Source organism: Pan troglodytes, chromosome X (genome assembly GCF_028858775.2).
Source record: "Pan troglodytes isolate AG18354 chromosome X, NHGRI_mPanTro3-v2.0_pri, whole genome shotgun sequence".
In the NCBI taxonomy this organism is placed as follows: Eukaryota; Metazoa; Chordata; class Mammalia; order Primates; family Hominidae; genus Pan; species Pan troglodytes.
The window spans coordinates 20593980-20613971 of record NC_072421.2 but is presented as its reverse complement, the minus strand read 5'-3'; the positions used below and the strand labels follow the sequence as shown (position 1 = coordinate 20613971).

Sequence of the window (19992 nt, the reverse complement as noted above, 5' to 3'; positions counted from 1 at the left end):
TTTCCTCCATCAAATTATCCTAACTCACACCCCAAAGTGAGAGACAGAGGGGAGGGTTGAGCAGTGTCCCCTAGGCATAGGGTTGTGTGTAGGGGCAACCGCATAGTCTAAGAACAGTGAGGTATGGGGAGTCCCATCTGGGAGCAAGACAAAAGACATCATTGCAGTGGTCCCTACACCTTGAAGAGCATCAGAATCATCCGGGGAATGCAGTAAAAACACATGGACTCAGCCCTGTTCTGTTTTAGTAGCTTGCCAGGGTTTGAGAACCACTGTGATGTTAGTACCAGGGTACTTTGTCACAATACAGACAGACCTTCCTTTTCTGATCTTTTTATTTAGAGAGGAAAGCATGTTGAAGGACAAGGTCGATTTTATCATTAAATTGATAAAGGAAGCCGTTAGGCTCATCACAGAGTACAATCCAATACTGTTTAGAGAATTATCATGACAGGAAGCAGGCAATGCTGTAGCACTTCAAGGCCAGCACCGAATTTAGAGTAATAAATAATAGAATATTATTGATCCTTTAGTGACCTTGGTAAGTCTTTGTGGTCTCTGATTACAGGTTTGCTGATCTATTTTTTAAAAGGGACAGTGGGGTAGGTCTCGACAGTCCCTTCTTGAAATTTGGGACTTCTTTGATTGTTTTCCTGTTTCCAACATTTTGGTCAATACAGACGTGTTTTGTTTGTTTGTTTGTTTTGTCGAGTGGCATGTTTGGGCTGGTTTGGGTGGGCCTTAAGGTGTGTGAAGGGAGGTCACAAGAGATAAAGATGAATCACAGGACCTCAGATGACAGGCCTTGATAATTGCAGGCCATGGAGATACCATGTAGGCTCTGAGCTGGTGAGTAACATGATCGTAGTCGTGTGCTAAAGAAGGTGATGTTCTTTACTTTCCAGCTACCACCGTCTGTATCTCCCATTTTCTTCACAGCCCAGCTCCTGAAAGACTTGATTGAACTTTCTGTCTTTATTTTCTCAACTCACATTCAGTCTTCAAACCTCACACCTACCACTCCTCCTCGTTGCCTAACTACTAATCAGTTTCTTGGTTGGCTTTGGCCTTGTCAAGCTTGCCCTTGCTTCTCTGGCCTCTCCTTCATAGCCTCCTCTGTCTGCCCCTCATCCCCTTAAATGTTGCCTGGGCTTTCAGCCCTTAGTCCTGGACCAGCTTCTCTCCCAACAAGCTCTCCCGAACAGCACTGCTCCTGCCTGTTCTGCCAGTGTCCCTGCCATCCTGCCAGTTTCCTATGGCGTCAAAAGATTTAGGGCCCACATTTTACACAACAGCTTTCTGTTGAGCCTTTGTTGTGCTAAACCAGCTCTGCTGTCATCTCACTTCCCACCTTCATTTTCCCTTTGTCTTGTTTTATTGTCCGTTTCTGAAGCTAACTGCAGCTTGCTTTCTAAACCTTCCATACTTTCTGGAACAAGGGAGGCACTAATAACACATGTGTACTGATGACTCCTAAAACTATGCCTGTGGCCCAAGCTCTGTCTAGGGCTGCACTGTCCACTATCAGACCCTCTAGGCACATGTGGCCACCAAAATATACATTCAGTAAAATTCATTTCCCCAGCCACACCCGCCACATTTCCGTGCTCAAGAGCTGCATCTGAGTAGATGTGGATCCACACCACATTGGGCAGCACAAATCTATAGATTGTTTTCCTACTCAACAGAAGGTTCTATTGGATAGCACTGGTCTAGAACCTAGAGACTGTATTTCCAGCTGCAATAAGTTTTCGTTTGAGTGTGTCCCATATACATCTCAAATCCAGCATTTCCAAAGCAGAACTTAGTATTTTTTCCCCAAACTTCCCTTCTCTTTCATGAGCTCTGTGTTCCCATCTCCTCAGACACCCAAGTGAAAAGTCTCAGTGCCACTCTCAGCTCTTTCCTTTCCTTCTTCTTCCCAGTGGTTGTCAGGTCCAGTCTTCATCAGCTGTCACATTGGCATCTCTGTTCTCTCCCTTCCCTTCCAGTCCCTCCTCTCCTTCCTCAGCTCCAGCCCCCATCGCTTCTCACCTGGACTGTATCTGTTATATCCCAACTGAGCTCCCTGCTCTAGGTCTCCTAGAGTTTGTCCCCTGTCCACGCTGGGCCCACACTGACCTTTCTCAAATAAATATGATTGTTCTCCTGCCCTTTAACAAGCCAGTGACTCCCCTGCCCACTGGATCCACCCGAACCTGTCAACAGGCCCTCAAGGCCTGCCATGAACTGGCCACTACCTGCCTCTTACTCCTTGCTTTCCTCCAGACACCAGTGTGCAAAGCTCCCTGACATTCACCCATCACACGGCTCCACACCTCCAAAGCTGTGCTTTTACTTTGCCCCCACGTGGACTTGTGCTCCTTCCTGCCAGACACCTCTTCATTTCTCAAAATGCAGGTCAAGTCTTGCTCCCTCCCTGTACCTTTTCTGGCCCTGTGCCTGGGACAGAACTGACCACCCCCCACTCTTCACCCATACTGAGCCCAGCTGTTCAGTTGACTAACATAGCTTCATTTGTTTACAGGCCTCCTTTCCCCAGTTAGCACCTTAAAAGGCTGGGACATAGTCTTTGGATCACTGGTGCCTGGCGCTCAGTAAATGTACAAGAAAGGAACAGAAGGAGGAAGAATCCTGACTAAGAAACCATCGTAGTAGTAGGTTAAGAGAACAGAAGGGCTAAAGTAGTATGGTGAAGGCAGACCTGCAAAAGCCAGTCTCTGTGGACTTACACAATGCCAAAGAAATGGGCAGATTTGAAGTTGATGCTGAGGTTTGATTCTAAGGTCTTACGAGAATGGTACACCCAATAACAGGTAAAGAAAGGACATAAGGATTTGGTTTTAAAAGATAAAAGTTATTCATTTGATTTTAGGTGAGGTTATGGTGTCTACGGTACGTCCAGATGATTGGAGATGGAATTGAAGCTTGGGGGTGTAGGTAAAAATTAGAGCAATACACTTGACCCCAAATGAGTTTTCCTCTCTCTTGCCAGAATGTGAAGCTTTGCATAGTGCCACGTGGGAGGTGAGGAGTGAGGAAGGAAAGTACCAGACAACCTGGGGCTGGAACACAGCGGCCACCTCTTGGAATAAGATCATCCTCACATCTGTTTTATGTTTACAGTTAATAGTTAAAGCCACAGAAATGTTGCCAGATAAAATAATTTAGAGAAAAATAAAGTTACTTGAGTCAAACCGTGGAAAGCCCAATTATTGTCACAAACTGGTAAGGGAAACACCATCCAAGTCAAGGATGGGGGAACCAGAACAGAAGGGCCAACCAGGAGTCCAGACAAGCAGGCCCTAAGCAGAAGAACAAAAGTTGGTCCATTCCCAAACACAACAGGGCCCAGCCCCCAGGCTGTGGATGGCCCAAGATATAAAGTGAGATTCTTAGAGGTGGGGCAGGAAACCTTAGACCCCGGGTCCACCCTGGGGAAGGCACTGGCAGGAACTAGTAAGCAGGAGATCTTAATGGGATTCCTAGACGGATCACTTTAAGTCATGTTAAAAAGCTAAAATAGCTACTAGGGGTTCACATGAAAGAATATTCCAGCCAGACGCAATGGCTTGTACCTGTAGTCCCAGCTACTTGAAAGGCTGAGGTGGGAGGATCACTAGAGGCCAGGAGTTCGAGCTGAGCCTGGGCAACGTAGCGAGACCCCATCTTTTTAAAAAATTGAAGAAAAGAGAATATTCCAGTTAGACAGCTCCCTACGAGCAAGGTCACGTAGCCAGGCTAAAGTTTCTTGTCGAAGCAAGAGTTAGGCCAGGCCAGGAACCACAGGCAGAGGTCTTCGAGGCTGCTCAGACCTGGCTTTTTGCTGCTGAGCCTACAGGTGGCAGGTGGTTTTGGTGAGAGCTAGGGCAGGTGGGGGCACATGCGATGTGGGGCAGCAGGATGTAGCAGCAGCTGAGGCAGGAAGGGAAAGCCAAGAGAGGTAGGAGAGAGCCAGGGTCATGCAGCCTTATGTAGCACAGGGCTGTAGGGAGAGCCACATGGGCAGGACTTTTGATAAGACATAGGCTTATCAAAGATGAAGGCTGTTGGTCTTGGGATTTAGGAGATGAAAAGAGATTTTGGAGGGAAATTGTTGAGAAGTAGGATAGAGACAAAGCAGCCTGAAGAGATGAGTGGATACAGGCCCAGAATATAAGCTGGCTGTTAAGCAGTCATGAATGAGAAGCAGCTGAGAGAGGACTGAGGAGGGTTGCTTGTGATTCCCGAGACATGAGCATTTTTCCAGGACATGGAAAACATGCATGCAGAAGGTTGAAACTGACAAATGAAGGGAAGAGGGGCTAGTGGGAGGGACACATAGCTGTGGAGGATGTGGAATTCACAGCACAAGTGGTGGCATTTCCATCTAAGCAGAGGAACAAATGGGGACATTTCTGAGCAGTAATGTCATAGAGGAGAGTTTAAGAAGCTCAGATCAGGTGGCCTCAGTCTTCTCTGTATAGCAGTTGGTGATAACCATCAACTAAGGAAGATGACGAAGATTGAGAAAAGTGGTAATTGGGACTGTGTCCATAAGGGATCCAGGGGATGAGGATTAAAAGGCCGGAATGCAATTGCCAGCAGGCAGATAACCAGCCAGCCTTGTTTACGCCTCTCTCTAACCAGTGCTTGGCAGCCCAGGAGTGGTCCTGGAAACCACCCAAGCCTGGAGTTGGGCAGCAGAGTGACCTCCATGCCATCTCTGAAATGCTCACAAGGGTACCCAAGGCCTGGGGGACACTGAGAGAGAGGGAAGCAGATACAAGTAGACTGCACAGCGCTAACCAGGGCAGGTCAGGAGAGAAAAAGGCAGAAGGATGGGGTGTGATCAGATCAAAGAAGATTAATGTTGAAGGTTAGGCTTGTTTTAAAATGAAAACTTTTAAGCACGTAAGAATAGAGACCAGTGAAACCCACATACTCGTCCCTCAGATTGAACAATTCAAGTTTAAGTTTGTGTCAGTGACATGAGGAAGGTTAACAGGGAGCGACAGAAAAGGGGGTGAGGTGCTGGAGTTTCCAACAGACAGGAGCCAATATATGAAGATCCTCCTCAAATGGCCAGTGACAGGGACAAGGGATGACGCATCCACTGAATGCCAAATGATGACAGTAATGCACAGTTTTCTGGTACTTTGTACATAGTGAGGAAAGGGAGAGGGACTTGGGTGAATGACAAGAACAAGGATGGAGAGGGTGACAGGACTACACACAGGGCCAGGCACTGGCTCACACCTATAATCCCAGTGCTTTGGGAGAATGGGGTGGGCGGATCACTTGAGCCCAGGAGTTTGAGACCAGCCTGGGCAACAAAATGAGACCTGTCTCTATTAAAAAAAAATTCAAAAATGATCCAGGCATGGTGGCACTCACCTGTGGTCCTGGCTACTTGGGAGCTGAGGTGGGAGGATCGCTTGAGCCTGAGAGGTTGGGGCTGCAGTGAGCTGTGATGGCAGCACTGCACTCCAACCTGGGCAACAGCGCGAAACCCTGCCTCTACAAAGAAAAAAAAAAAGGACTACACACAGAGCTGATGAACTTTGGAGGTTTAGTAATGACGGCAAGGGCGGTAGGCTCGGGGTAGCCCACGGCAGAGGGCGGTGGGGAAAATGATGAAATCTAATGTGCTGTCTGGTTCTTTGAGCAGAGACAGAAGGAATGCTCATCCTCGGAGAGGATTGTGAGGGACCTGGTTTCACACAGGGGAAGCCAGGGTTGTTTGTTTTGTTGAATTTTACCTACTTTGGGGAAGCAAAGTGTGGTTAAGGGAGAGAATTTGGTATATAAGAGGATGAAGGGGCTGGGCACAGTGGCTCAAACCTGTAATCCCAGCACTTTGGGAGGCCAAGGCAGGCAGATCACTTGAGGTCAGGAGTTCGAGACCAGCCTGGCCAACATGGTGAAACCCCATCTCTACTAAAACTACAAAAATTAGCTGGGCATAGCGGCGCATGCCTGTAGTCCCGGCTACTTGGGAGGCTGAGGCACAAGAATCACTTGAACCCAGGAGGCAGAGGTTGTAGTGAGCCAAGATCACACCACTGTACTCCAGCCTGGGCAACAGAGTGAGACTCCATCTCAAAAAAAAAAAAAAGAAAAAAAAGGACAAGATTTCCCTGGAGGTGCTATGGAAAGGACAAGCAGGGTCTCATGGGCTTGTGGGGATTTATATTTTGGGTGATAATGAGGATTATGGAGGTTCAGGGGCCATAAGGATGTTCTTACATGTGTGCATCTGGGCACTTCTGAAGTCCTGATGGTAAAAAACAAGAAACAGAGGCCAAGTGCAGCGGCTCATGCCTATAATCCTAGCACTTTGGGAGGCCGAGGCAGGCAGATCACCTGAGGTCAGGAGTTTGAGACCAGCCTGACCAACATGGTGAAACCCCGTCTCTACTAAAAATACAAAATTAGCCAGACATGGTGGCGCATACCTGTAATCCCAGCTACTTGGGAGGCTGAGGCAGGAGAATCACTTGCACCTGGGAGGCAGAGGTTGTGGTGAGCCGAGGTTGCACCATTGCACTCCAACCTGGGCAACAACAGTGAAACGCCATCAAAAAAAAAAAAAAAAAAAAAAAGAGAATGGATTTTCAGGTCCTGGAGATGAAGACAGCAGGTCCTTTATGAAGTAGCTTATACATTAATTAATACACAATGTATCCTTTGTGTGTTAACTTCTCTGGGACAATCATAATTGGCTCGTTAATAAAGGGTAAGAAATGAAATGGTATTTCAGTTAACCTTTAGATACATCTTGTTATTAACACATCCATTTTGGATAATCCTGTGTTGGACATACTTAGTATTTCATTGAGGAATCTAAGAAAATGGGAGCTTCTTTCTGATAGGTTCTATAATGCTCCTCTCCAGAATATCTGTTAATAATTTGTTTCACAATGGTTTATAGGCATTGTGACCTAATTTAGTGTTATCACGTATTGTTACAGTCTCAGGCTAATATATTTAAGTATTTGTTTATCTTTCTTTTAAAATATTTCTTTGAATGAATAAACAAAATATTTCCTTTGGTCATACATAGGCTGTTAGCCTGCACAAGTTCTGAAGCTGACCATTAGGATGGATGGATGCTCTTTTTAAGTCTTGACCTTTTTATAACAACAGCATCCCAGTAAGTCATTGGCACATGCTTCCAAATGAAGGTAATTTCTAAAGGACATACAGATTTATAGGTGCACTTTAAAGGACATTGGGGCTTGGAGAGAGGATTCATTTTAAATTGTAAAACAAACTAATGTTTGAGAACCTTCTAGGGCCAGGCATTTTCATTCTCACAGTAAAGCCATAGAACAATAGTATAGCTTTTCCCATTTTTTAAATGGGCATCAAGAACATTGAGTGACTTTTCAGGTGTCACACAGTGAGTGGCATAATCAGAGTACAATTTGAGTCATGCCCATACATCACATTGCCAGTGATTACCCAAGGAAAGTGACGTACATGTGAGGAGGAGGAACATTAGAAAGGTTAAAACAAGCTCTTGGACTTTACAGAATTTTCCCTTACTGCTTCGAGCTCTTTACCACTACACCATGAACCATTCATCTGACTGTGGACGAAAATGTCTAAATGCCACTTAATTTTCATATAGCAAAGAAAGCTAAAATAGATTTCTAAAGATTGCCAAAATAAATGGAAATAGAGGTTTTAATTTATTAAATGTCAAGTTTCTGTTGAGCATTTTCTTCCATTTGCTGCTTCATAAGTCACATACCAATTAGAACCAAATTGGTATGACTTTTTGAGTTCATAGTCACTGCTCTTAAATTGCTGACTGGCACATTTGTGGCCATTGAGACACTTCCCATTTTTCCTAGCTTTCATTGGTTTTAAATATTCTGCTTAGGTTTTAAAAGAATTGTCATTCAATAAGAATGATGGCTTGGCTTTCTGTCACCGTGGTCATTTGTTCATTGACTGAGGAGCATCTGTTTTCAATACAGTATGCGTTACACATCAACACATCATTCATTGCTGTATTACAGAATTTAAAGTCAAGCCTGGTTAATATTTTTTGGTAAATATATGGACCAGAGTGGATTTCCAGGAAGGATGAATCATGTTATTAAATGAATGCTCGTTGAAAGGTATGTGTGTGTGTTACCATGTGGAGCATTATTCTCTGCCGTCAGCACACAGTTCTCTGGCAGTTTGCTTTTCGAGCATGTCATCTTCTAACAACAGTTGTATTCTCAAAAGGCTGGAGAGAGAGGAATTGAAAAGAAAGGCAGAGGAGGAAAGGCTTCGCCTAGAAGAGGAAGCCCGAAAGCAGGAAGAAGAAAGGAAGCGGCAGGAAGAGGAAAAGAAAAAACAGGAAGAGGAAGAGAAAAGAAAGGCAGGCGAGGAGGCCAAGCGGAAGGCTGAGGAGGAGCTGTTGTTGAAAGAAAAGCAAGAACAAGAAAAACAAGAGAAAGCCATGATTGAAAAGCAGGTACTGTATGAGTCCTCAGATGGACTTTACTTGTTTTTTAAGGACCTTGATAGTAGGTACAATTAGTTAAATTTCAATGACTCATAATGTTTACTTGAAGTTTCTTCTTAAACTGTCTGGGCTGGTTATTAAATATAAGTTGGGGCAGTTGCAGTGAAGTTGGTAATGTTTGCCATCTGTGAGTTAGGGTTTCCCCAAAGGCAAACCCTGGGATAAGAATTTGAGTGCCAGCAGTTTTTTTTTGCAAGCGAATCCCAGGAAGCTGGTAGAGGAATAGGAGAAAAGCCAATGTAAGTGCATTGATGCATATGTTACTGTGGGTGACTGGAACACAGTCCCATTGGGAACCTCTGACAGACTGTGGATCATGCTTTAGAATTGTCCAGCTGAGGGATGAGGAAACTGAACTACTTATCTACCACATCCTGCCCTTCACTGTAGTAGAAGGTCACTCCCTGGGGAATTAACTCTCTGATCTGGCCACATGCACACTTCATGGCCCAAGCCTGCCCACAGACACAGAAAAGCCTTGGCCATGTGTGAGAACTGTCTGCAGGTGATTTGCATGGTGAGCCAGGGGTATATGAATGAGGTCCAACCATGTTTGCTGTGTCATGCAGTGGTTTGTATAAATCCACATTGAACATTGGAGCAGCATCCACTTTAGGGCAGATGATGAGATGAAGGAACATGTGCAAAGCCAGGGAATTACCACACTGTTTTCTTAGCTTATTAAAGCTTTGCCTTGATTTACCTGTTTCTGTTAGAAAGAGGCAGCAGAAACAAAGGCCCGGGAGGTAGCTGAACAGATGCGTCTCGAGAGAGAACAGATTATGCTGCAGATTGAGCAGGAGAGACTGGAGAGAAAGAAGGTAAGGGCTGAGGGTCAGGAAGACTTAGGGTAAGTGAACAGGAAGTAAATCCAGTTCTCTTCTGCAGTGATTGGATAGAATGGTCCTAGGATTGTCAGTTAGGTCAAGTTCATTGATACCACTGTTCAAATCTTTTATGTCTTTATTAGTTTTTTGCCATCTCGTTCCATCAGTGATTGAGAAAGATTGTTAAAAACTCCATCTGTAGCCAGGCATGGTGGCTCACACCTGTAATCCCAGCATTTAGGGAGGCAGAGGCGGGAGGATCACTTGAGCCCAGAAGTTCCAGACCAGCTTGAGTAATACAGTGAAACCCTGTCTCTACTAAAAATACAAAAAATAGCTGGGTGTGATGGCATGTGTCTGTAGTCCCAGCTACGTAGGAGGTTGAGGTGGGAAGATGACCTGAACTCGGGAAGTTAAGCCTGCAGTGAGCCGAGATCATGCCACTGCAGTCCAGCCTGGGGAACCAGGAGTGAGACCCTGTCCCAAATAATAGAAAAAAGAATAACTCCATCTGTGATTATGGATTTGTCCATTTTTCCTTTCAGTTCTGTCAGGTTTTGTTTTATATATATTTATCGTGATATGCCTTTGTCTCTAGTGATATTTCTTGTCTTAAAGTCTACTTTGACAGCCCCCTGCCTTTTATTTTTTTGAGACAGTCTCACTCTATTGCCCATGCTGGAGTGCAGTGGTGCGATCTCGGCTCACCACAACCTCCACCTCCCAGGTTCAAGCGATTCTCCTGCCTCAGCCTCCCAACTAGCTGGGATTACAGGCACACACCACCACACCTGGCTAATTTTTGTATTTTTAGTAGAGATGGGATTTCACCATGTTGGCCAGGCTGGTCTCGAACTCCTGGACTCAAGGGATCCTCCTGCCTCGGCCTTCCAAAGTGCTGGGATTATAGACGTGAGCCACTGTGCTTGGCCTGACAGCCCTTTTATGATTAGTGTCTGTATGTCAAATCTTTTTCACCCTTCTACTTAAAACTTCTTCTGTGTGTTTTTATAAGTAAAGAGCATATAGCCAGGAATTGTTATTTTAATTCTGTTTGACAGTCTTTGTCTTTTAATTGGAGTGTTTAGTCCATTTACACTAACTATACTTATGGGTAAAGTTGGGTTTAAGCAGACTGATTATAAAGGAGTATTCTCATGGTGTCCTAGGCCCAACCTGGGCTTTGTATTGCTGTAGGCCTGGGATCCAGGAGACCAGCCTGTGGCCTTCTCTCCTGAGATGCACCTCAGCCTCAGCCTCACTTTCTGTAGGGTGGTCCTCTTTAATGGCAGGTGGTAATTTGTTGATTTATACGGAGCCTAAGGAGAAGAAGGAGAAATATGGGATATAAATTGAATATTGATTCTAGATACGTACTAGTTAACTTCTCAAGCATTTGACCTTGTCCATGGGGCCGGAGGTGTACATCTCCAAAACTAGTGGAAAACCTTTCTATACTTGTTATCCTCTTCTGACTTTTGCCTTTTACAAGTTTTCTGAGAAATGTGACATTGCATGTAAACCAAGCTACTTTTATGTTTTTGGTCTTATTGTCCTCTTATTTGATTTTGTTTTTTGTTTTTTGTTTTTAGAGAATAGATGAAATCATGAAGAGAACAAGGAAAAGTGATGTGTCTCCACAAGTGAAGGTAGGAATTCAAATGACCATTTTAATAGTTTATGTACTAAGTAGAAAAGAACAGCAGAATACACTCAGTGAAATTGTAGGTCTTGGCGACGATTAGCCAGAAAAAAATGCAGTTTTCCTGCTTTGTTCCTGGCTAGGTTAAGGAGGGTTAGGTACCTGAAAAGAAAGAGGGGCTTCAGAGGTGGGATGGGTAAGAGATTTCCTTAGAGTCATGGGAGGTGGGATGAAGAGAGAGGCATAGTAGTCCATGAATAAAAAAGAGAATCCTGACATAAAAATACATAAGAATAAGGGAAACACAGCTGAAGATTTAAAGAATTACCACAGAACAGGCAGATGGTCCAGGCTCAAAATATCATCGGATGCTTTTAAAAAGTACTTTTTTTCTGTGTGATGTCAGCCTTCCCTCATTTCATTCACCTTCCATTTGTTTTCAGAAAGAAGACCCCAAAGTGGGGGTCCAGCCTGCTGTGTGTGTGGAAAAGAAGACAAAACTGGTTGTCCCCAACAAAATGGGTGAGTGTGACATCTGGTTCTTGGGTTCTTCCTTTTAGTAGCAAAAGCTCGTAAGACTTGGTGCAGGGTAAACAGACCCATGGATCCCAAGAGGGTGACTGCTGGCAGGGGCCTGTGCAGTTTCCCTTCCCTGGGAATGTGTCTCCAGCACAGGGACTGTCAGCTCCACTTGGGAACCCACTGGGTTCCTTGGTTACTCCCATAATCCCAGCATAGGAGGCACTCTGGCTGCTGGCTCACAGTGCTTTCCACGGAGCTTAACTGCTGGTCAGGTTTTATTACTATTAGGACCTGACTCTGCTCTTCTCCAGAGGTTCTGCACAGACACTGATAATGTGATTTGTCTTCTCTTCTCCTGTGTGAAGGTGATTATATGGGGTTATTTGTGGCTCTTTCCACAAAAGATGCTGCAGTATCAGTGAAGCAGAGCATTAAATTAATTGCCTTGATCTATATTTCTCTGTTACTTTATTTAGACATTTTATGATTAACACAAGGGACTTTGTGTTCTCGATCAGAAATCAATGGATTGAACACCTGCCAGGAAGTTAATGGTGTGGATCACGCTGCCCCAGAAACTTATCCCCAAGACATTTTCTCTAATGGGCTTAAGCCAGCTGGGGGACTCATTCATCTGGATGCCCTTGATGGGAAATCAAATAGCCTGGATGATTCAACTGAAGAAGTTCAGTCTATGGATGTGAGGTATATTCATTTCTTTTGCATTTAAGCCTCATCACTTCTCAAAACACTACCCTTTCTTTTAGTTGGTTTCTTCGTCTTTTATACAACCAAATCACCTAAAGCAGGTTTGATTGACATTACAGGAAAGCTCTCAGTGGTATAACATTCTAGTGTCTTGCGTCAGGTTCCCTAGAAGCAGAGCCTGGAACAGAGTTTCTAGGGCATGTGATTTGTTAGAGGAAAGCTCTTGGGAGTTTTTCAGGAGAAAGGGGAAGGAGGGAATTCGCTAAGCAAGGATGCCTTCTCAGCTGACCCCATGGGAGCTCTGGAGGATGAATTTCCACCAGAGACAGTTCCTCTGAGCTTCTGCAGTTCTGGTTTTTCTAGATTCTTCTCTAAGATCTCACAAGGAAGAAAAAGAAGAACCTGGCAGCAGCTTTACTCTGGCTGTTAAGAGATTCCTGGTGACAGGCCCCCAGCCCACCACTCTTCAGAGCCTGGATTTGTTCCTTTGCTAGGCCTTACAGCTGGCGCAATTATGAAACTCCTCCTTCCATCTCTACGGAGAGGAAGAGAGAGAGAGAAAGAAAACCAGCCTTGGCTGGGCTGGAGCTGGATAAGTCAGAGTGGATTGGAAGCCTCACTTTAGAGAGGAAGCAGAGCGTGAGATTGGCTTTGCCAGTGATGACGTGGGCTGTGGTGGGATCCTTTCATAATGGGCCCCCCAACCTTAACTGAGCACTTCAGGCGTTTCCACATGAACTCTTCTCAGCACGATCAGATTCACACTCACAGGAGCCCTGGCAGAGAGAAACAATTGTTCCCATTTTACTGGCGAAGAAACTGAGGCTGCAGGAAGGAAAAGCAATTCGCCCAAGGTGGCACTACTAGAAAGGCAGCACTGGGAGCCCCACTGTTAATTAGGGTTCTTCTTCAACTTGCTTTGAACTTTTGGCATTGGCTTTCTGTCTGAATGTCCCATTTAGAAAGTTCTGGAATGCCTTGCTTCTTTGTAGTAGAATGCTGGTGCCTGTGGGTTTTTGTCCTTTCACCCTTTGGGCAATGTGACCTTGGCCATCACAGCCCTGCTCAATCTGCTTCCCTGTTCTCATACATGGGGCCTCGTGTCCACCATCTGTCCTTCTCAGATTTGAGCCCACTTGTATTTTTTACAGTGTGTTACACAAAAACTCTGACTCTAAATCCTTCTTCTTTAGAAGAGTAGTAAAACAAAATATTGCAAATAGAATTAATATATTGTGCCATGTTGTCTGTCTGTCTCTTTCTGCCTCTCTCCCTCTCGTTCATCTCTTCTAGTCCTGTTTCAAAAGAAGAGCTTATCTCTATCCCGGAATTTTCACCAGTGAGTGAAATGATTCCTGGGGTGTCTCTGGACCAAAATGGAACTGGTAATGCCCGAGCACTTCAAGATCTCTTAGATTTCACTGGTCCCCCCACATTCCCCAAGAGATCCAGTGAAAATCTCAGCCTGGACGACTGTAACAAAAACCTTATCGAAGGATTTAACAGTCCTGGCCAAGAAACTCCTCTCAACACCTTCTGTTGACAAATACAGCATCCCTTTAATAAAAGGTACAGTCTTTTGATTATATTCTAACTTCATAACCCTTTAACTGGGGTTTGTGAAGATAGGATGTAAATCACTCAGCCTCTTGGATGGTCAAATTTTATTTGAAAAATGCAAACATGAATATATTATGGTATACTACAACACACACAAGAATTGAGACAGATTTCAATTAATTGATCTGCGAGCCTTCAGCGCCGAGCCGCCTTGTCCTAACCCTGCTATTTAGGGTGTGTAGATGGGAAAGTTGAGAACACTGGCTAAAGGTTTGACTACCAGTCCAGCCTGAGTAGCTTTTTTAGGGGCAAGGAAAGAATACTCTAGTAGTGTTGCAAGGTGATATGAATAAGATGAATTTCCCCACCTCTAGTTTTGCTCAGTGACATCCCACATTCTATCTAGAATCATTCATATACAGGGCCACAGGATTTGCTATTCTCTTGACCCATTCTGGATTCTTCCAAAGCAGACAGCTATTCTTGGATCATACCTGAGGGAGAGAGAACTGCAGTTTTTGTGTCTTGAAGGTTTTTTCCCCACCTTTGGCCTTTTTTTATTTTTGCCAAAGTGCTTCCAGAAGCTATTCTCATTTGAGCAAGAATGTCTATGAGTTATATACACTCTGTAGTAAGGTATACTTAGTTACATATACCTCACATTTGATTTACTTCAGTTTGGGGCTTGTTTTTGAATAAGGAAAACATAATTAGAGTCTGTCACCAAATCCTTTAATAATTTAATAATTCCAATTGCTCCTCCCGCTTCAGATTCTGTTTTTGTTTTCAAGAGAAGTGATCTCACTCTGTTGTCCAGGCTGGTGTGCAGTGGCGCAATCACAGCTCACTGAGACTTCAAACTCCTGGGCTCAGGAGATCCCCTTGCCTCAGCCTCCTGAGTAGTTGGATCATAGGCACATGCCACCAGGCCCAGCTAATTTTTTTTAGTTTTTGTAGAGGTTGGGTCTTGCTATGTTGCCCGGCTGGTCTTGAACCCCTGGCCTCAAGTGATCCTCTCTCCTTGGCCTCCCAAGTACTGGGATTACAGCCATGAGCTACCATGTCTTGCATCCATTTATCCATTTTAGATTCTTTTTTTTTTTTTTTTTTGGAGATGGAATCTCACTCTGTCGCCCAGGCTGGAGTGCAGTGGCACGATCTCCACTCACAGCCACTTCTACCTCCCAGGTTCAAGCCATTCTCCTGCCTCAGCCTCCCGAGTAGCTGGGACTACAGGTGCACGCCGCCATGCCTGGCTAATTTTTTGTATTTTAGTAGAGACAGGGTTTCACTGTGTTGCCCAAGCTGGTCTCGAACTCCTGAGCTCAGGTAATCTGCCTGCCTTGGCTTCCCAAAGTGCTAGGATTACAGGCGTGAGCCACCGCGCCCGGCCATTTTAGATTCTTAAAAGCATTTTTATATTCTCGGCATTTTCTCAGTCACTTTATTTTTTATACTTCACTCCCATAACAAATTCACTGGCCAAAATAACAGTCCAATGTTTTTATTTTTCAAATGAGGAAACGAGTGGGAGAGGCTACAGAGCTGAGGTCACTGTGTTTTTTGTATACTTGTTTCTACCTGACCTCAGCTCTTGCCTATAAGACAAGTTTGAGAGCCCATTTCTCTTGGTTCTTGGTGTGTGGTGGGTCACTTTTAGAGTAAACTGTATCACTGGTTTGGAAAAGCAGCTGCCTTCTTGGACACTTAAAACACTAAATCACCTGAGCATTCTATTTCCCTGACAGTTACGTTGCTTAATATTTATTAAGAGGTTTTTTGTGTTTTTAACATACTTTGACCTTAAAATTAGTTTCCCTTCAGTTCACTTACCTCACTATACAGTAAGGAACAGAGAATCCACAAAATTTATTAGAGTATTCATAGGTCCTCAAATTTATTTCTTACATCTCTAAAAGAAATGCAAAACCCCTGTCCAAAAAGAAAAATCTGAAATTATTTTATTCACACTGCTTGTATATTTTTAATTATGATTAGGTCTAGTTCTCAAATTCTTCTCTACCAAAAGTGGTACCACCCCCACCAGGAGACGTTTGGACATACGTTGATGGTTTTTGTTGCCAGAGTGGCTGGGGGCATTTGAAAGACAAAGCTTGAGACATTAAACATCTGCAGGTTTTAGAAAAGTTCCATACAAGGAAAATTTGACCCATCTAAAAGAATAGTCCTATGTAAAATACTCTATCACTTCTGTTGAGAAATACTGTATAAGCCCAGGAGGAAAATATAATTGCCAAGAAGGTAGAAAGTGCCACAGTGTGTTGTGATCGTTTTAGTGAGAGAATAGTGCTACAAACTGCACAATACTTGGTTTTCCCTTTGATCTCATCTGGTTTTGTTTCTGAATTGACACAGGTGTTTGGAGAACCCGTAAAGCTGCTGATAGTCAAATCCGAGCTACTAGCTGCTTGAAGAAGCTTCTGTCACCCTTACCGCTGGATCCCAAATTATTAGCTCAGAATGTAACTGTATTCCTAGGTAGTATGTCAAACACTGGCCACTCTTGGTAGAAACCTTGAAACTTTCACCTTGCTGGGCTTTAGCAAAGTTTCCTTTTACAGTTCTGTTTATGAGCTTCAGCTACTGATAAAGCACTTCCTGAACTTCTCTATTATCATAGTGACCCTCTGAATAACCTGAGTGACTGGCTCGGCAATTCGCTTTATAACCATTCTTATTCCCAAAGTTGGAGCACATAAACATTTAGATGTCTTTTCCTGTAAAATATTCTAGACATTTACCCAAACTCTAGTTCAACATATACTCAACTTGCACTGTATATCTCCCTGTCTTTTTTGAGACAGAGAAGAAATTCAGGAGGTTCCCCATCTCCAGAGTTTCTCTGTTGGAAAGCAGTATCAAGAAGCCTTTAAAAAATTGTTGTTAAGCTTTGCCACCTGCAGAAATGCATTGCCCCACATTATTCTTTTGGGGTTAAAGTAGTAAGTTTGGTTGAGGAAGGAAGTCAAAACAGTCAGTAATGATTTCTGTTCTCTTATGCATATTCGTGTATACATGGGCAACTGAATCTAGCAAGGACTCTTTCGTGTCACACCTTAAAATCTTCATGCTGTAGTCACTCCAGACCATGGAGTGGCTTTCCAGCTGAATGAATCCTATGTCTCGCGTGCAGGTGGTTGGTTTTCAATGTTCTTGCTAATTTTTTTTCTATTGGATCTTGGGAGTTTTCTTTGTTTGCTCCTGTGTTTGCCCAGCTTTAATAAAACCAGGCGCAAACAAAAACCATAGCATTCTGAAACAATAGGGGGCCCACATTGGACCCAGTATGTCACTTTAATGGACTTTAAGAAAAAATCTGAATGGGAAAAATGACACTAGAATGTATACTCCACACATTTTATGCCATATAATGGTGTGTTTTCTTAATTTTGTTTCTTGTGGCGAAATGTGGCTTTCAAATTAAAATGACCTTTTCTTCTTTGAAACTTTTTGTTTTGACTTGTATAATTAAGGGTTTGGAAAGATTCATAATTCTGAGAGAGGTTTGCAACCAGGAGATACAAAGAAGTCTCAGTAGTAATCTTGTTCATGTGCTTTTACAGCCAGCTACATTTAAGAATGTATTAGTTACAGAAATTATATGTCTGTGTATGTGTCTCTACTCAATAAAGTACATGCCTCCACATAATGCGGTGCTGTCCATCTCGGCAAATACTGGCCAAGTCCCTTTATGACAGGCACACAGAAACCATAGCATGCTCTGGCTTTCAGAAAATGCCTCTCATCTTTCCTGGAACCTTATTTTGCTAAATGTCTGTTTTCTTGTGATTTGTTGTACCTCACAGCACCATTGTGACCATGGTGATGCCTCATTTGCATGATATGTACATTGTGTTTAATGTGAAATACATTTTCATTGAAGAGTCTGATGACTTGCTAGCGTTTTATTTTTTCTGTAAGCTCAATGTGCTGAAACCAAACCAGGCTTTTAAAAACCTGTGTAGAAGAAAACCAAAAAATCCTGTGTGGGTGTCCTTTCCCTGTCAAACTCATTAAAAATTCCTTTGTTGCCAGTGCCAAGTGGAGTCAACTGCATAAAGCCTCTTAAGTGATGACTGTCACTAGAACACAATGGACTTCTGAGTATAGTAAAAAAAGTTGCTGTTCTTTCCTTTTTTTTTTTTTTTTTTTTTTGGAGAGACAAGGTCTCACCATGTTGCTGAAGCTGGTCTCCTAGGCTCAAGTGATCAATCCTCCTGCCTCAGCCTCCCAAAGTTGTGGAATTATAGGCATGAGCCACGACGCCCAGCCAAGTTCCTGTACTTTCATACCACTGGTGTGAGGGCTTTCTAGCTAAGATACAGTTAACCTTACCATAATCTATGATAACATTGCACATAGCAATTTGGCATTTAAATAAAATTATAATGGGAATGTTGACCCTTATTTTCAGGTAAGTTGAAACCCAGACCAGTTTTTTTTGTTTGCTTGTTTGTTTTTTAATGTCTAACTCACAGGCTTTCCACTGCCTGGAGACAGTACCAGGCCAGACCAGAAGCCAGGTGGGCAGGACTGGAATTAGAGACCCCTGTGGTAACTTCTGGGCTGCCATCTCTGAAGCTGAGGGCCCGGTCATTGCTGCCTTCCCCAGTTCTGTTGACAAAGCCTCTGGTCAGGGCACAGGAGCAGACACTATTTCCATATGCAGACCTCTGGGAGGGGCATTAGAAGTAGCTTATGTCATCATGAGCTCTGGCCATAGGGCCTACATTGGTGGCCAGTCATTCCTAAGAACAGTTTCTTGTTTGTGAACATTGCAAATTTTTTCTTAGTGTGTACAGGTTTCCTATTAGATGCTTTTGTTAATTTAGAAAGCAAATGTAAAGAACTAATTCATCTCAAGAAGTATACCCATTACAGTGGGGCACAGCACAGGGTGACCTCCATACCCATTCCTCAGCATTGTTCAGAAAGCACAATTATGGGCCAGGTGCAGTGGCTCACACCTGTAATACCAGTGCTTTGGGAGGCCGAGGCAGGAGGATCACTTGAGGCCAGGAGTTCGAGACCAGCCTGGGCAACAAAGCAAGACCTCTGTTCTCTACAAAATAAATTTCAAAAACTTAGCTGGGCATGGTGGCACACACCTGTAATCCCAGCTACTTGAGAGTCTAAGGCAGGAGGATCACTTGAGCCTAGGAGCTCAAGGTTGCAGTGAGCTATGATCACACCACTGCACTCCAGCCTGGACAATGGAGCAAGACCCTGTCTCTTTTTAAAAAGCACAATTATGTAAGAAAATGAAGCAAGAACTCTCAGAAACGAGAAGCTTCACAAATGGTCTTTTTTTCTGGAAACCCATGAAAATCTCTTAGAATGATTTCACAAGGAGGCCAACTATCAAAGAAAAATTAATAGTTTTTTTGGGGGGGCATAGGGGCACAGGACCAGGCTGGAGCACAGTGGCACGATTATAGCTCACTGCAGCCTTGAACTCCTGGGCTCAAGTGATTCTCCTGCACCAGCCTCCTGAGTAACTAGGAATATAGGCGTGCACCACCATGCCCAGTTAATTTCTTTTAAATTTTTATGTAGAGACGAGGTCTCACTATGTTGCCCAGGCTGGTCTTCAACCAGGCTCAAGCAATCCTCCCACCTTGGCCTCCCGAAGTGCTGAGATTACAGGTGTGCACCACTATGCCTGGCCAGACGAGTCTTTTTCTTACATATCAGCAATAAACTGGAAATAGGTTCCAACAAAAACCATAAATTTCATAGAAATAAAAACCAGCTAAAACGAGAGGAGTGTTAGAATTGAAGTGAATGGAAAGACACGCCATGCCCCTGAATGGGAAATCCTATGCATATGAAGAAGGCTCATCCTATAGGCAGCACTCACATTGGTTCCAGTCAATGAGATTTCATTTCAGCAACTTGAAAAGAGAATTGCAGGGACCGGGCGCGGTGGCTCACGCCTGTAATCCCAGCACTTTGGGAGGCCGAGGCAGGTGGATCACGAAGTCAGGAGATCAAGCCCATCCTGGCTAACATGGTGAAAACCCGTCTCTACTAAAAATACAAAAAATTAGCTGGGCGTGGTGGCGGGCGCCTGTAGTCCCAGCTACTCAGGCAGCCAAGGCAGGAGAATGGCATGAACCCGGGAGGCGGAGCTGGCAGTGAACCGAGATAGCACCACTGCCCTCCAGCCGGGGTGACAGAGCGAGACTCCATCTCAAAAATAATAA

At 44.0% G+C, this 19992-nt stretch overlaps 1 protein-coding gene and 1 non-coding gene across 16 annotated transcripts in view; both read left to right on the top strand.

Annotated features, from left to right (window-relative positions):
- Positions 1–17673, top strand: part of MAP7D2 (MAP7 domain containing 2) — a 111394-nt gene extending 93721 nt beyond the window's left edge. For all 15 annotated transcript variants that reach the window (XM_016942859.3, XM_016942871.3, XM_016942870.3 and 12 more), the window contains 7 exons: positions 8224–8455; positions 9223–9327; positions 10926–10982; positions 11419–11497; positions 12016–12202; positions 13499–13774; positions 16142–17673. In XM_016942859.3, the coding sequence (XP_016798348.1) occupies positions 8224–8455; positions 9223–9327; positions 10926–10982; positions 11419–11497; positions 12016–12202; positions 13499–13748 (910 nt within the window). In that variant the 3' untranslated portion in view covers positions 13749–13774; positions 16142–17673. The remainder of the gene's footprint in view (positions 1–8223; positions 8456–9222; positions 9328–10925; positions 10983–11418; positions 11498–12015; positions 12203–13498; positions 13775–16141) is intronic.
- On the top strand, positions 7358–7468 carry MIR23C (microRNA mir-23c). Its single transcript, NR_106635.1, is given in 1 exon segment — positions 7358–7468. It is a non-coding gene; the product is annotated as a microRNA mir-23c (primary transcript).
- Positions 17674–19992: the final 2319 nt, after the last annotated feature.